Here is a 16,758-nt window from a genome sequence, read left to right as displayed (position 1 = left end):
TTCAGAAACGGAGGGAGCGGCGCCTGCGTCCTGAGTATCACATTATTGCCCCTCGGCCAAAGAGAACGCGGCATTAGCCGATAAGAACTCCGGAGAACGAACCAGGTAGCAGACAAGTTTTAACGTGATAAGTGACGCCCTGCGTTTCTCCAGCTCTCGGTGACCAAACATTTGTGATTAGGTCTTCCGGGTTCTGATACCAATGCCGTAATCTCATTGGCTGCGATGTGATGATAACGTGTTAGGAAGTCGCCACGGCACGCGTTTCTTTAGTTGTGGGCGGATATGCGGAGGGTGCTTCTTGAGCACGGGTTGCAATGACATCAGAACGCCTGGTTCTGATTGGCTGAATTGGAAGGATAGTGTGTACACCTCAATCCTAGCTTTCTCGAGGTCCACCCAGTATCCTTCCAATCCAGCCAATCAGATCTCGCCGTTCTGACGTCATCTCCACCTCCGCGAAAGAGGTAGACGAAGTGCCGCCCCTCATAGATGCTCCTCAGCCGGTTTTGATTGCCGTATGCGTGTTTGAATTAGCGTACCGTATACAACACGTGCTTCAACGGCGTTTTTATTTCTTCTTAGGTCCGAGATGAAAGCAGCTACCTTATCGTTGCCCTTGGTGGCGGCTCTGTGTTTCCCGCTTATCGGCGGCGTGCGTATTGACACGACGGACGGAGGATACCGCGACGTTGTCGTAGCCATACACCCATCCGTGACACCGGACGAGAACATCATCGTCAACATCAAGGTGAACCCACAGACTCCACACCGTACACAATAAGGGGAGGAACACAGAGAGAGGAGAGTATGAGAGGTGCGCGGGGTGGTCAGAGTACCGAGCTTTGATTAGAAGGAGAGTGGGTAGGCCAAGACGAGCTGCCCTCGTTTTTAATCGCGGTTTGAGCGCGTTCGAACGCCGAACGCCTACGTCCGGTGTTCAAACGCGAGTCACTGCGCGAGGAGCAGACGATGCTCTTCTTTGCTCTGACTGGTGGGAGACAGTGGATGGAGGCAAAGGGCGTCTAGCCTTTCCGTCTACCCTCTAATCCTTCCAATCGGTGCTTGGAGCTGTGACGTCCCCCTTGCGCTTTCATCTCCTCCTCTCCCTCAGTTTCTCCCCGTATACAATCACGGTTCCTGCATCTGGTTGATCCCTTTCCTTTTCACATGTTGATACCCTTCCATCCCAAGTTTTCGCTCTGCCACTTGCCTTGTAGTATTCCTTACTATTTGATATATATATATATATATATATATATATATATATATATAAGGGATATTCTGGCGTTTACTGGCGGTTGAGAAATTCGGGAAACGGAAAGAAATAGAATTGGTTTACCTATTCTTCACTTCATTTAGCCCAAACAAGCGCCGCAGTAACGCATAATATTATTTTAGAGCGCAGCTCTTAGGTGCCCGTTTCCAGCTTGAGCGGCGTCGCCGTCGGCGTCAGCGTAACCGCGCGCTGCATTATGGGAGGTTCTCGTAATGGCGTCATGAGGGTTACCCTTGTGAGGGTTACGAGGGTTGCCAGGGTTACTCTCACGACGGTTACGAGGGTTACCCTCACGAGGGTTACTAGGGTTATCCTCACGAGGGTCACGAGGGTTACCCTCACGAGGTTCACGGAACTGCCGTCGGGAGGGTCACGAGGATTACCCTCACGAGGTCCACAAGGGGTACCCTCGCGAGGGTTTTGAGGGTTGCTCTCAATAGAGTAACGAAAGTTACCCTCCTGACATCACATGTGACGTCACGTGTGACGTCACGAGGGTAAAATTTTTCTACTATATTTACGGAAAAATTTCTCCGTTAAATTTAGCGGGTAAAAAAGCGGGAATACCCTCCCCTCCGTACCATCCCCTCCTCCTCCTCAAGAGCTGCGCTCTAATTGGGCGTTACAGAAAATTGTAAACTTCTTTAATTTTTTAGTGTACACCTTTGAGCGATATGAAGGTGAACAGCCCTCTTGTTGTTTTGGACACTCCTGCAAGTTTTGGAACAAGCTCTGTTCCAGAAGAGGGCTAGAACGCAAAGCTTAGAGCCCAAGCCACGTACCATTTGAGACCTTGAGAGTTCATATAGCTTTAGGGAGCCGTAAAACAGGCAAGAAACCAGGTATGGTGTTCACCTTCATATTGCCGGCGGGCAGGCACGTAGCCAGGATTTTGTTTCGGGGAGGTCGGAGGGGGGGGGGGGGCCGCCCATGACAAAATGCTGTACGAGGGGGAGGGGAGGGGAGGAGGTCAAAGCAAAATGGAAGATTTCGGGGGGGGGGGGGGGGTTGGGTGCAGGCCTGCCGGCGGGTGTACATGCCTGCCGGCGGGTGTACGTGCCTGCCGGCGGGTGTACATGCAAAGTATAGAGATAAAGTAGTTTTTGAGTTTTCTTGATTTTCTCAGATGTACCAATCTTTTACAGTTCTAGCGAAAGCTTCCACCAACTTATGAAATCTCTGTAGTAAATCCCAGCGCGACAAGTTAAGAAACCGAGTTATGGGGTCAGCTTAAACTGCGTTCAATTCATTTCGCTATAGCCTCCTCTATACTGAGAAAGCCTGGCACGTCGACGACGAAGCCATAGGGCGCGCGGCCGCAGGAATAATTGCGGTGGCTTAGCTCGGCTATGCCAGGATATACGTAGCGTGAGCTTATGCGCACGAAATGAGAGGTGCTATCAAGCGGCTCCGGTGCAGCGTCAGACTTGGCTACTGCGCAACGGCGGCGCACAGCTGGGCACGCGGCGGCGCCAGTGCGTTAGCCGCGGCTATGGCGTCACTCCTCTGGAATGCGCAGACCGGCGAGGCGCGCGTGGCGGCGTCGGAGAGCGCGGCGGCGGCGGCGCCGGCGCGCCAGCTGTGCGCCGTGTGACGTCACTGCTCCTCGCGCCTGCGCAGCACGGCTCTTTGGGAGCCACGCGAAACTGCTCAACCTTGACCAGTGTAGCTCACGCTACAAAAGAAGAAGAGGAGCGCGCGGAACGGTGACCAATATGGTAGCGCAGAGCAGAAAGGGCAGGGATAGTGTGCGAGCGCTTGGGTCATGTTTGGCCGCTCCCCGAACCACGTTTGTTTTCGTGCTTTCGTCGCCGTCGTTTTCGTACTCCGGGAGAAACTGTTGCGGCGATTTGAAAGGGCTCTGGCAGCAATGCACGATACCGGTGGCGTCGGCGGAGTTGTCGGCGTGCCAGCGGAGTGCGTCGTCGTCGGACCATCGTATCGTGCCGCGGAAGAACCATGCAGTTTTGACTAAACTAAACCGACGGCCGCGACCGTCGGTTTCGCTTTCAAGAACCGTTTCGCAGATCCGGGCGCAGGCAGAAAAGGGAAAGGGTTGACACTGAGCTTCTCCTGTCCACAATACCGAAAAGAAAAGAGAAAAAAAAAAGTGTTTCTCCGTTTGGCCGCTCGCTCTTGTGTGGCGCCAGCAGGCAATCTTCCCTCCGCTCCCGTTTCCCCGCCCCTCCTGTCCCATTTTCGGCGGCCGTCTTTTCTCGCGACGCGCCAGGCTTTCTCCGTATTAGCCCCGAGAGCGAACACAAGCGTCGCTGCGGTCGCAGCGCCCTGATTGGGTGAGGTGTACCGTGACGTCAGGGGGAGGACTCCGCTCCGCGACCTCGCATCGGCTCGCTTCCCAGCACTGGTTTCCTGGTTTGGCGTTGTGTCCCGGAAGCTCTTCAAGGAGCTGGACTTCGTGTACCCGGTGTACAAGTCGTTGAGTTAGGCCGATATTGACGTGCTTCCGTACAGTTTATAAGCCTGCTTGCCTCTTTTACCTTTAAAATTGGGTTACAAATCCCGTAAGCTATCGGAGGAGGCAATTCCGCCGATGAAACTCCCCTTCCGTCCACACGACACAAGGCAATCTTGCGAACAGTCGGTGAAGCGGTGGCGCAAGTGTTTGAGACGCTGGAATTCTGTTACTTTCCTGTTCATGATTTAGGATGATATTACATCCCGTTTTCAAGGCATTTGAAGTGGCATTTATACCAAGGGCCTTTGGGTGGTCGGCAAATTAGCTCGCGACCCTGACTCTGCGCTTCCACTCTGCATGCGCTGGTTCGCAGATGTTTTAAAGACCCTGCGTCTGATGATCTTTGAAGTGCTCGTGGAACAGGGCTGTTTTACATAAATGTAGCTTCTTCGTGAATAATTTATATAGTTTATACACGTATGCAGGCATATTTCTTAAAGATGCAGCATTACTGAATATTAGTTTGTATGGTAGCAGCAAAAACGGCGGAATTGCCCCCAGTTGCCTGTATCATATGTATTGAACTGCCCAAAATATGCACAGCAATGGTGCCGTAATATGGAATGTTTATAGTTCTTCCTGACATTCTTTATTCCAGCCTTGGGTATTAAAAAAAAATACACCGTTTAGTCTGAATTTTCATTTCAAATTAAAAGAGGCTGCTGCAGGTCCCCAAAAGCTTCCTCAGCCTCCAAACTCCCTACAGCTGGACTCTCTGACAACACAGGAAAACAGGAGTAAAAGCAAGCATTCTAACGTCTGTCCAACGGTAGATGCAGCACTAGTAGCAGAAAATGTGGAACCTGTGAAGGGCGACAGTCTGCGTGAGAAAAGCTTCTGGTATTTTAGCTTCAGGGCAATTTGATTTAAGTAAAGTCTCAATTTTCGGGCTTAAGGGACTAATAATGAGCTAGACATCTTCGCCTACGTTTGTTATACATATCTTGAGGGTTGATATAAACAAGTCCACAAATACCACCCGTGTAGTCCTTTGAAATACCATCCGAATCCAGCAAAGGTGAAATGCGAGCAATGTATATAAAAATGTTCCTTGTTTTTTTACTTTGCTCCTGCACTTGGGCTGTCTTACTTGTGATTCTCTCCCCATGGCCCAGACTGTATTTAGCATGTTGCTCGAGGAGCATGCAGCTTTTCTGCTTCGGCGATCTTGTTTAAAAGCAGAGATAAAAAAAAATAGTATACATAACCTGCCAATTCATTCAGACCATCAACAGCATTTATGTGCGAGATGTAAATCTCTAATGATGCTCATGCAATTGTGGCCATATTTCTTTATTTTCATATACCAGCTGCGATTCATGCGTTGCCTGCCCTGTCAAGCATGCTTAAAATGTTGGTTGAAGTTTCGGCTGTAGCTACAGGCCATACCTCAATAAAGGCACATATAAAAATTTACACTTCCTACGAAAAACACGCAAAAAAAAAAATAGAAACGAACGCGCCGACAGCTAGCGTCGTCACAGCCTCCACAGGCCGAGCGGGGCGAGTCGGGGAAAAATTCTCTCCTCGCCGTGACGTCACCCCCGGTTCGCCGTAAGGGGGAAGGGGGGGGGGGGGGGGGCACCACGCGAACTTCTCGGGGCTAAAGCGCGAAACACATGTACGACGAAACCTTCCGATCCGACGTGCGGACTGCCGGAATGACCTTGAGGGGAAAGGGTTTTCGTAGCATCGGAGAGCGTTGAAAACCCTCGCCTCCGACCGTCGTATTGCGCGGTCGGACGTCGGATCGGACGGTTTCGTCGTACATGTGTTTCGCGCTTAATAGAGGAGGCTATGATTTCGCCCACGCTGAACAACCGACTGAGATAAGAGTAGGAAGACCCGTTTTTAAGCCTCTTCAGACGGTTTTCCACCAGCTCCGCTGCTTCGCATCCGGTCGTAAGAGGCTTAAAAACCGGTCTTGTCTGCTTCGGTCATACTTGGTTGCACGTGTGTGAACGGGCCCTAAAGTCCCGTTCACACACTTGCGTTTGACGACGACCGAGTCAGAAAAGACCGGTTTTTAAATCTTTTGTGACGGCTAACGACAGAATGCATCGTAAGAGGCTTAAAGGGAAGCTACGGAGCTTCTTGGAAAAAATGAGTTAGATGTGAATTTTTGTGCATTTTTACCCCGTGAACCCGAATACCCAAAAACTTTTCTGCGTAAGTATTGTTAAACGCGAGAAAAACGCGAAAGACTGTCGCTGTCCGTGACGTCATCGACGGCTCTTTTGGCTGCCCAAGGCTAGGGAGGCGGGGCTTCAGTCCTATTTTGAAATTGCTCTTGTGGCTCTCCGGCGCGTCGCATTGAAATATAATATTGATATCTGTTATTCTAAAGGCCAAATGAACGCAATTCAAGCGTTTTTTCTCAAATGTAGAAGTGCCCCATCTTCCCTTTAAAGGGGCACGACACCTCAACGCGCAAAACAATTTTCACACACAAAACAATTTTGGTTGACTTCTTCTTACCCCCCTTTGCTTCTTTTTATTTGTGACGCAATTGATTATGAAATTTAGAAGACTAGTAAGCGACGCTTGTATATTATTTAATAACGGCATCCGTAAAGCCTGTTTTTTAACGAAATAGCGAACACACTATTCCGCCTTCTTTTGAAATATTGAAATCCGGAGTTCGGAATTGATGTCGGCTTCTGACGTTTTATTCTCCCTTGGAAAACATGGCGGCGCTCGGTACATGTAGCAGTGAGGATGATCGGGGAGTCGGGAAATCGGGCGAGGTTCTCTTTTCGGAGCCCGACGACCTCTCAAACTTCGAAAAGAAAATCGTCAAGCGGTCAAAACAACCGAGTTTGGTGTCTGTGTACCGTCGATTCGGTTGTGGCACCGCCGGGGCAGCCTTTCACGCAGCACCTCACGTCGCTCACAAAAATTCATATCGCGTCCTCTTCGACCTCGCATAGTCTCAAAGAATTTGAGATCGTCGAAAGGGCCCTAAAAGAACTTCACAAACTAAAATTTTCAGGATAGTGTCCTTTTTATATCACTTCAAATAAAAAAAAAATATATATATATATATATATTTGTTTCTGTCAGTGCCACTTAAGGGGAACCCCCTAGGAGGGTCAACTTTTGAACACTTGGCTTAAAATTATTGAAATTTACAGGGTAGGTCATGCTAGAGGAGGCATAACAAAATTTCAGGTCTGTCGGTTAAATGGCAAGGAAATTAGACCAGCTTCTATCAGCAACACGCCTACAATGATTAGTTAATCTTTCGTCGAAAAACTATCACAATATTCGAGATCTTTATTTGCTAGATATGTAGCAAAATGCCTAGATGGTGCGGCTATGGAAAGGTTTTTGTAAAAAGTCTTTTATTTTTATAAAGTTTTTCTTCTGCGAAATTGGTAAAGCTTTTGGTCTTCTGTGCCTTCGACAAAATGTCAACATTTTTTATAAAAGACATCCGTAAAGTGACAGAAAAGTTCCATAGCCGCACTCCTTATTAAATTCCAGTCAGGAAAAGGGAAGGATGGGTTTTCCCTGTTTTGCATTATCAAACGATAGATTGACTAAAATGGAATTTCTACCAAAAAGTGGAACGGAGAAAAATGCATTAAAAGTGCTCAAACCCTACCTTTTCTTTAGCTTCGGTGGATAGAAAATAATTTATAAAAAATTAATTATGCAGTGTAAACTAATTAAACTTTCTGGGAATACTCTCTAGATGTTGGTGGATGTAAATATATCATTTTTCCAAATCAACATTTTTTGCAGGATTTTTTTTTTCTGGGCAGTGTAGCCCCTCAAAGGGATACTGAACCTAAATTTGGATTTCGCAAAATAAGGCTGCAGAAGTGTTGAAGGGGACGCTACAAACCCCAAAACATCACTCGCACATCGATATCTCAAACGGATGGCCGTACTTTTGGAAAAGAAGGGCGCGATCAAGCGAGGTCTTTGACGTAACTGTCTCCGGGAGAATTTCAGAATGAGGAGAAGCGGCCTCGCTTCTCTTTTCCTCGCTTCGGTTCACCAGCTCGACGGGACGTAGCGAGGAGGAGAGAGGATGGGAATCGTGACGGGCCTTGTTTCGTCGGTCTCGTCGGCCGGGTTCAATCGCGCACTTTTTTCCCAAAAAATACGGCGATCCGTTAGATATATCGCCGTATGAGTGATATTTCTTGGTTTTGCAGCTTCCCGCCTATCTGCCCGGCCTTATTTAGTGAGCTCGAAATTTCGGTTCAGTATCCCTTTAAGGCGCGTTCCCACACTTGCAACCGAATAGGACCGACCGAGACAAGACCGGTTTTTAAGCCTCTTGCGACTGTTTGGGACCGGATGCACTGCTACGGAGCAGGTTCTAAGCCTCGCAACAGCCTTAAACACCGGTCTTGTCTCGGCCGGTCCTACTCGGTTGCAAGTGTGTGAACAGGCCTTTACACAATTCGATGCAGCACCGCGTCTAAAATACCAGTTGAGTGCATAGCAGAAACTTGGAGACGCTCCACCCGCAGTGGAGGCATGAGACGCTTTGTATGACATACTGACTTTGGCTAGATAGGCATGAAACAAGCTTGACTTTCTAGATGCGACAAGAAAGCCTCTGGTTGCGAACTTTTCCAATAATCTCCGTCTGCGCTCGTAGCCATCGTTGGATCTTGGGCATATGGAACAGGTTCCCTGCTCGCGTAGTAGCTCTCTTCTGCGGGCTAGCAGATGCTTGCATGCGTCCTGAGTCCTGTGGCCTTATACTTTTCGCCTGAACGGATCGTTTAAGAAGTGTATAGTAAGTAGCACTCTTATCCAACTTTTTTTTTCCGCTCGAAATATTTGTTGCAATGCAGGCGCTGTTCCGGGAAGCTTCCTTGTTCCTACACCGAGCGACGCGGGGTCGGGTCTTCTTCAAGGACGTCACCATCGCCGTGCCGTCCACCTGGCCCCGGAGAGAGGAAGCAGAGGCCACGGCCAGCAATCTGTTCGACGGTGCCGACCTACGCGTGGCTGAGCCGAACCCGGAGTACGGAGACACGCCGTACACGCTCCAGCCAAGAGGATGCGGGGAAGTCGGAGAATACATCCACATCACGCCGGCTTTCCTCAGCGGCTTGAACGGGACCACTTCGAAGACATACGGCAGCCCGGGTATGCGCTTTTAAATATTGTAAACTTTTTTTATTTAAACCACTCTCCCCTCCCCCTATCCCTGCCCCAATTAAAAATTCCGGTCGTCATTCTGAAACGCAGATGCTTGGGACGGTAAGGTACACTACACAACACTGTTAGCGCGAACACGTCATCAGTGTTATTATTTTTTTTTAATGCGGTAGCACCTTTTAGTTACCCCCCCCCCCCCCTCTTCCCTGATTTCGTAGACCTTTCTGGCCTTCTAATGCCTCCTAATTGGCGTTACGTGATCTATGCGTCAATTCAGTTTCGTCGTTAAATTTGGGGGGAAACTTGACGTCACGTGACCGGAGGCAACGGGGTCTAAAGACAAATGCAGGTTCCCTGCTAAATTTAGCGGAACCATTGACGTCACGTAAGCTAGGCATTAGGGAGTTGTAGTAGATCGTTCTTCTCCTCTGCTACGGTATCCCCGAAGAAAACGCCGCAGCTGCGCATGCGCGCCGCCAGCCTTCTCTGCATAGCTCAAGGTCTTGTGGCGGATTACGGAGCCCTATCCAGGTGCTTAGCGGGCTGCGGAAACGGTCTACCACAATTCCCTAATAATTCAGTTTCCCCGCTAATTTCGGTATTCACGCTAAATTCCTATTCACAATGAGCTGCGCCGTGAGTCTCATGACGAATTCTATCGCAGCTCATAAACAACCAAGAATAGTGGTTTCTGCAGCTGATTTTCGTATCTTGCTTCGAAGAGGTATTGGCGGGCACTACATCTTACCGCTTGGGATAGTTCCCTAAAGCCGCGGCCAGCCCTCTAACGCATGATACAAAGGACAGTCTCTAGACGCTGTTCGAGGCGTGTTTATTTCATTGTACGACGGCTCTGTACAACGTTGTTCCTACAATAACTGATTGGAGTCACTTTCGCATGGGTGCAGATACTTCTGCCAACATGTCGGGAGAAAAGAGGGTGACTTTTGTATGATGCATGAACAGTATACGGCTCAATAAAGCCCTCTTCATCACAATAGTGGTTTTTAAGACGGCCTTTCAATTCTAAAAATAAATGCAGAAAAAAAAAGCCGGCGATCGCTTGTTTGCGCTACCAATGTCGCGAAGCGTACGTGCGTCGTAACACCCCCCCCCCCCCCCCCCCCCCCCCCTTATTTCGCGCGCATACGTGGGTTGAGGGACGAGGTGCCCACTGCTTGCGCCAGTCTTCACAATGCCTCGCAAGAGGAAGGAGCCAACTGAAGAAGCGGCAGCAGAACAGAATTGGTGTGCTAACTAGCTCGCCAATTCATATCCTTTGTATTACTTACTTCAAGGTCTTGATATTCCGGATTGACGTTATATAGATCGGTATGGCCTAGGTTAGTACGCTGGATCTTTGCAGCAGCGAGCCTTACTTTCGTTAAGTCGGTTCCAGCTGTGCATCGACGAGAGAAGCGATGGTGGACTGAGGCTAGTAAAAGAAAAGGGCACACGGCGATTCATAGTTTAGAACACGGCAGTGTATAGTAGCTTACCATAGAGTTAATATAATAATCTGGAGTGAAAGTTCCCGTACTTCGGACCGTACCGGAAGGGCGCGGCGCAGCCGCAGGCATCGATGGTTGCACTGGCTGGTCCTGATCGATTGGTGTCTATCGGTGGCGACGCCTTAGTATACACTAAGGAGCAGTAAAACATCCCCCGTAAGGTTTTACCCAGATAGTTTTTAGCTTTACTTTGCAAAACGAAACAAAATACACCGGCATTGCGTATTACAAAAAAAAAAAAAAGAAAACGAAATACATAAAGTCGACAAGCACTCGCACAACTTGAGCTCGTCGCGGCAAAACGAACCCGCGTAACCTTTGGTCTGTAGTGTATTTTTTTCCCCACTTTTGTGTGGCTCTCTTTCTCGTTCTTTATATCGGGAACGCCGATATCAGCGCCCTGTATCTGCGAGCGTTCTGCTTTCGCTTTTACCCCAACTCTCAGTGACAGCCCCAAGGAAGACCAGGAAAACCTTGAGCAACTTCAGCGCTTTATCCTGCACCTTGAGCAACAACAGAACCTGAATCTGCGGGCTTTCAAACAGTCGTATCTTTCTGATAAGGTGTTTTCCAGTTTCGATGCCAGTGTTGCAGGTGCAATAGTAATTTTCTCTTTCATTTCGCAAAGTGACGAAAGGGATCTAGAATTGCCGCGTCCACGAAAGAAACGGGTAATAAGCTTCGTGCTTAACGACCGTTTGTTATCTTTTTTGGATATTCTCCTGACGAGCGCATGTGTTTGGAATACTTGTGGTGCTTAGTGAGCAGGTTTAACATGGGTAGAATGTCACGATGCGTACCAGGTATTTGCGGTTTTCTAAACCGTTTTCTTCGTTAGGGATTTGGAAACCGACCCACCTCTTTTTAATTGTTTATTATATGTACCTTATCTCCTCATCATTTCCACAGTTCTACTAGGATAAGGCTAACTTTGGATGAAGTCTTTTAAATGAGGGTACTGATAAATGACTCATATGTTTTGATTTTTTTTTTGTTTCGCTGAACACCTCCATTTTCAAACGATGTGATAAACGAAACATAATTTAAGCTAAAATAACCTGACACTTTGCGTAAAATAAAAAAAAAAAAATGGAAGAAAGGCCGCTCTCACGCTAAAGTCACCCAATATCGTTTACATTTTTTGTAACCTGATCGCAAAAGCATCTTCTGTTCAAGGTACATACTCTGCGACAGGTGCTATTAGCGCGAAAAAGTCATCAGTGCTTTTTTTCTGTTTCTTTCTCAGTTTTAATGAACGGTCGTCAAAAGTACTATAGTGGTGGAAAGTGCTCGGATAGGGTAAATTTTGATGCTTGCCAGTACCCTTTCGAAGTAAAATACAAAAATGCGTCCAAATCGCGTTCGCGCTAAAAGTGCCGCGCAGTGTACATGATTGCCCATCTCTGTTCTAGAACCAAAACAAGAAAAACACAGAGAAAGCTCGGAATGGGGCCCTAATTACTGCATCGACCTTTTTTGTTGTTTTATCATCATATGTTGAACACAAGACTCAAAGTGCTAGAAAAACATTCGCAACTGCAGCACCGGGAAGCAGCCATATTTTTTTTAGGATGAGGAGGGGTTTTGTACGCTTTATTATCCTATAACAAGCCACCAGTAAAAACATTTGAGGAGACCAAAGTACATAGAGGGCTACCAATAAGTGGAATAAGAATGACGAACACGAGTGCCACTTGTGTTGTTTTCACCTTTCTTTCTTATATTTATATTTATTCATTTGCATATGGGGCCCAATTATTTTATTATTTGAGAAGGGGAGGGGAGGGGGGGGGGGGGAGCCTACAGGCAATACAACAAAAAAAAAAACAAAAAAAACGAGGAGACAAACTATACACTGTGTTTATTATAAGAGCAAAACTTTTATTAAAAAAAAACTGCAGTATATAGCATTTTGTGATATAGTAAACAAGAATAAGACAGGCACCAAAAATAAAACATACAAAATTCATGTTAGCCAAGGAATAATTATGCTACCTGAACGCTTTGTATTGCAGTAAGAACTGAGGCAGAAGGTGCAGTGACAATTTTACAATATTTTTGTATATTCGTGTTGTATTCGCCTAAATATTTTTAACCTGCATTTAAATTCGCGCACTCTTTTGGTGCGAAGCTTGTCACTATATTCATTCAGATAAAGAAGCATCGATTTAAGCGCTTATTGGTTTTGTAACTACCTTTACAAATGTTTTTATGGACCAATGAATGTGTGAGATGCAGGAGAAACATGCAGTATACGAAAAAAAACTTTGCTGTTTGCAGTTGAGGGCTCACATTTGAAGACTTTTCATGGTCCTCCCTTGCTTTTGGGTTTCAAATGCTTATTTATCGGAGCGTAGAACTTTTCCACTTTTCTGTATTGAAGTTTTGCTGTCTTTTTAATATTGTTTAGCAATGACATCTTAAAATTCGTTGCAGCCTTCCAGCTGGTCCACGAATGGGCTCACTACAGGTACGGTGTCTTCGACGAATACGGCGCGGCTGGGGACTACCGGTACCCGAGCCTCTACTGCGAGTTTGGAATGGTACGCAAAGCCTGATGCGTCTTCCCGTCATGACGCACTACACATTTTACACATAAAGACGATCGCGAGCGGCGAAACCTCCAACTGCGATCGGCATCCAGAAGGGTAGTTGTACTACCCCTCTTACCTTGTCCGCGACTCCTCATGTGTCATGCGAAAGGTAGGAAAGGTAGCGCAACTTCCCCTTCGGACGCCAATCATAGTTCGAGGCTTCGCCGCTGAGTGAGAAGGGCCTGGACGTGCGCAGAACTCTTCAGTTGAGTTGAGCTTACTTACTGCTGCCCAAAACGAAGCAGAGACATATATTGCGGGATAGTAAAACATAAAAACAAAGGAGTGTAACAGCTGGTGTGTACGTGCGGGTGATGCAAATAAAAATAGAATTGACATACACAATAGTGGCGTACCATGTTCCCTAAGGGCAGCTCCATACTTTAAGGAATGAAGACGCTATAAGAACCGAAACATTACGTCTATTTATATCAGTCGCATCTACCCTCTCTTACAACGAGTGTCATTGGTTCAGTTTGAGATGTCGTTGATGGAGTGGAAAGGAGGTGTGTCGACCTTTGGAGAGGAGGGTTGTTGTGTATATATAAGAGCGGAGGTGTTCAAATAAACTAGAAGCTGTGTTTGAGACTTGTTGTTGTTTTGTCCGTTTTTTTATTTTTCCGTGTCTCCGGTTTACGATGGAAGTTCTTCACCAGCTCGCCTGTGCTTTTACCCTTTCTTCGTTTACAACGAGTATTTCTTTCTGCATCGTGCAAATAAATTTCTTTCGTGTTGTACTATTTTCTTGTGTGTGTTTTTGAGTTCGTCTGCTCTAGGGGTGCCAGGACCTCGGTCAAGCCACTCATGCCACATTTTGTCCTCGTCCTCCGTTTTAAGATATGAAAAAAAAAAAAATGTCGTTATTACGATTGTTGATCAAACAGGAATTTTATACGCTATGGCTGAACAGAAACTTATTGCTCTTTGACCAGGTTCGGGCCAACGCCTGCTCGGTCCGCATGCGGTTCACGGCTTCCACTAAGAACGGCGAGCCTTGCCGCGTGTACCGGGGCTGCAAAGTGTCGACCAAGTGCAACGCAAAGTTCTACCAGAACACCAGGGACCCAGTGGAATCTTCCATCATGTTCATGCCCTACATTGCTGGTGTAAGCCTGGCGAATATTTTTTTTTCCTTAGGGCGATAGCCTTTACTAAGCTGTTTTAGTAGATTGTTAACTGATGACCCCGATAACTATACCCGGTTGTGATGGAAAGATGGTGAATAAAGGACAAAGAACCCGAGGACGGCGAGTGAAAGAAAGAGAGGTGTATTATGTACAGAAGAAAAAACGAAAATAGATGACGTAGTCTCACTCGAGTCAGGCACCGCACCTTCACGTCGTCGTCGGCGGCGGCCACGGGTGCTGCCTTCTGGGTCGGTTTGGGGAATGGTCGCTTTCCGGCGTAGGCGGCGGTCCCCTTGGCCAGGGCTAGCTCTCACGGGCCTCTAGCCGCCCGTCCAGAACCAGTCGTTGCTGCCGTCGGGACCGCGGGAGCCCACCGATGTCTTTTTTAGCATCGCAGTCGCCGACCTGCCTTCAGGAGCCCCCTTTTTCACGCGCACCACACTGCCCGGCCCCACTTCGTCTTCCTTTCTTCTCGCTTCTATAGTCCACCTCATCACACCGGTATTCCGCCGACATTATCGGGCATCGTTATCGGAGGTATCGTGTAACGATCCGTCAAAGCTCCCCTATTTGGTGATGTTTTGCGGCGGTTCCCGGGGGTCTGTGTTTGTGTGTAGATAGCGCCTGCTAAATTTCGCTGAAAAATATACACGGCATATTTGGTGGGGAATGTGGCGACCTCACAATTTCACCTTTAAATAGAACGAAACAGTGTCCCCTAAAGCAAGACATCACGTGACGTCAGTAGACGATGTTACATCGTTCGTTGAATTTAAAGGGAAGCTGAAACACGTCTTTAATAAAAACAAGAAAAATCTAAGACAGAGGTTGATTCTAGCGTGGTTTTATACCGTGAATCTGAATATGATGTTCGTTTTCGCCGAACTTGTAACTAAACACGAGAAAATACGGAAACCTCCTACCAGTCGTTACGTCATAAGAGGATCTCTCGGCCGCCATGTGCGTGTCGGTCGAGGGCCGCACGTACAATAGGCCTATTGCTAAATTAAGCAGGCACCAAGGAGAATGCAGGGATTGGTATTCCACGCGCCACACGGGCAAGCCTCAGCAGTAGTAACTTTTCTAAAGCATATGCCTAAACCAAATTGCATCATGGAAGCGCGTTCGTGAATGATTTATTTTGGTTATATACTTCGAATATTTTATACGGGGAAGGCGTGCGCGTCTGGTGCGTGGAACACCAATCCCTGCATTTTCCTTGACAGTCGGGAAATTTAGCAAGAGGTCTATTGCGAGTCTGTCAGGTATATTCCCCCTCGCTGGCACCAGACGTGGCGTATTTTTCTGTCCTTTTTAAAAATAGCAAGAGTGCGCGTGCATAGCATTTATAAAAAAAACATTGAGTGTGCAGGCGAGCTGGTGGATGTTGATCATGGTGTAGGATACCCGAGACTGTGGTAAAAGCTGGGAAATTAGGTCGAAGTTATACAGGTTTGGTCGAAGTTATACAAGTTTTCCAGCTTTTACCACAGTCTCGGGTATTCTGCACCATGATAGCTTTTATGTGCGCTGAAGATGCGCGAGATCGGGCATTGCGGAAACTCATTTTATGGCGTCACGCTCCGGGAAGGAGCGCCTTCAGCGGTACTTTAAAAAATATTTTCTGCAGCCCCCATGCACCAAACTGAAAAAAAAAAGAAATCGATATTTGAGATTTTGAAAATTAAATGAAGACGATATGTGTGTTTCCTTAAATGTAAAAACCGCTTCAGCCTCCCTTTAAAGGGGCATATGAGCGATAAATTTAAACGGAGATGTGTACCAGTGTATCGCGGTCTGTGCAACGCCTCGGCTATGGGCAAAGCTCATTCTGCAGAACACAGGAAGTAACCGCCACGTGTTGTGCTTCAAAATCGCTCTGATTTTGAAGCCCATAGCGATCTGCTGTTTTCTTGAAATGAAGGGCTCAATGTCTTTCCTTGGTATTATGAAGCAAACATAGCATTATTAAAAATTCTTCTTCTTATTCAGATACAACCAGAAGAAAAGCGAATGGAGCAGGCAACCTGAGTTATCAAACGTTGGAGTGGTTGTATGATTTGGAATTGTTTCTGTCAATATCCTAGGTCAAGTTCATATCAACATTAGAGGTTTCTCGCTTACTCACAGTGACATGTTACTCATAGTTCCTCCAGTAAAAATACATTACCTAAATTAAACATGTTATCATCCTACAATCGTCTTTGAAGCGCCGTAGGCCAAAGGAGATAAGTAAGCGAGCAAATTAGCCTTTTACTTTCTTTTGAATTCATTTCGCGCTTTAGCGCTTCTCGTTTGTTATGGGCCAATACCCATAACTTCTTTCTGTATAACTCCATCAAAGCTCCGAGTTATCTCTCCAGATACATCGCGTTTCGAATTTTTTTTTCCTAGGTGTCCCAATTTTGCGACGACTCTAAACGGAAACACAATATCTTTGCCCCGAGCAAACAAAACCACATCTGCCAACGGAGGTCTACTTGGGATGTCATCAGTAACAACGCGGACTTTCAGAAGTAAGGCCCCAAAAACATTTTATCTTATCACAACGGTTCTCTGCAACCAATTCTAGCAGTTCCAGATTGGAGTCATGACGCCTGAAAGAGCCTTTCTTGCTCTAGTTCACTCGAAAACAATTATGTGA

The 16,758-nt window shown here is 47.0% G+C and overlaps 1 protein-coding gene across 1 annotated transcript in view; it reads left to right on the top strand.

Moving 5' to 3' along the window:
• Positions 1-271: 271 nt before the first annotated feature.
• The window catches only part of LOC115319501 (calcium-activated chloride channel regulator 1), a 37,630-nt gene continuing 21,143 nt past the window's right edge, over positions 272-16,758 (top strand). Inside the window, exons 1-5 of the mRNA XM_040218398.3 lie at positions 272-751; positions 8,573-8,870; positions 12,830-12,936; positions 13,920-14,093; positions 16,509-16,630. Coding sequence (XP_040074332.1) covers positions 593-751; positions 8,573-8,870; positions 12,830-12,936; positions 13,920-14,093; positions 16,509-16,630 — 860 coding nt within the window. The 5' untranslated portion in view covers positions 272-592. The remainder of the gene's footprint in view (positions 752-8,572; positions 8,871-12,829; positions 12,937-13,919; positions 14,094-16,508; positions 16,631-16,758) is intronic.

Source organism: Ixodes scapularis, unplaced genomic scaffold (genome assembly GCF_016920785.2).
Source record: "Ixodes scapularis isolate PalLabHiFi unplaced genomic scaffold, ASM1692078v2 ptg001477l_1__unscaffolded, whole genome shotgun sequence".
NCBI lineage: Eukaryota > Metazoa > Arthropoda > Arachnida > Ixodida > Ixodidae > Ixodes > Ixodes scapularis.
This window is presented reverse-complemented; position numbering and strand designations above follow the sequence as displayed.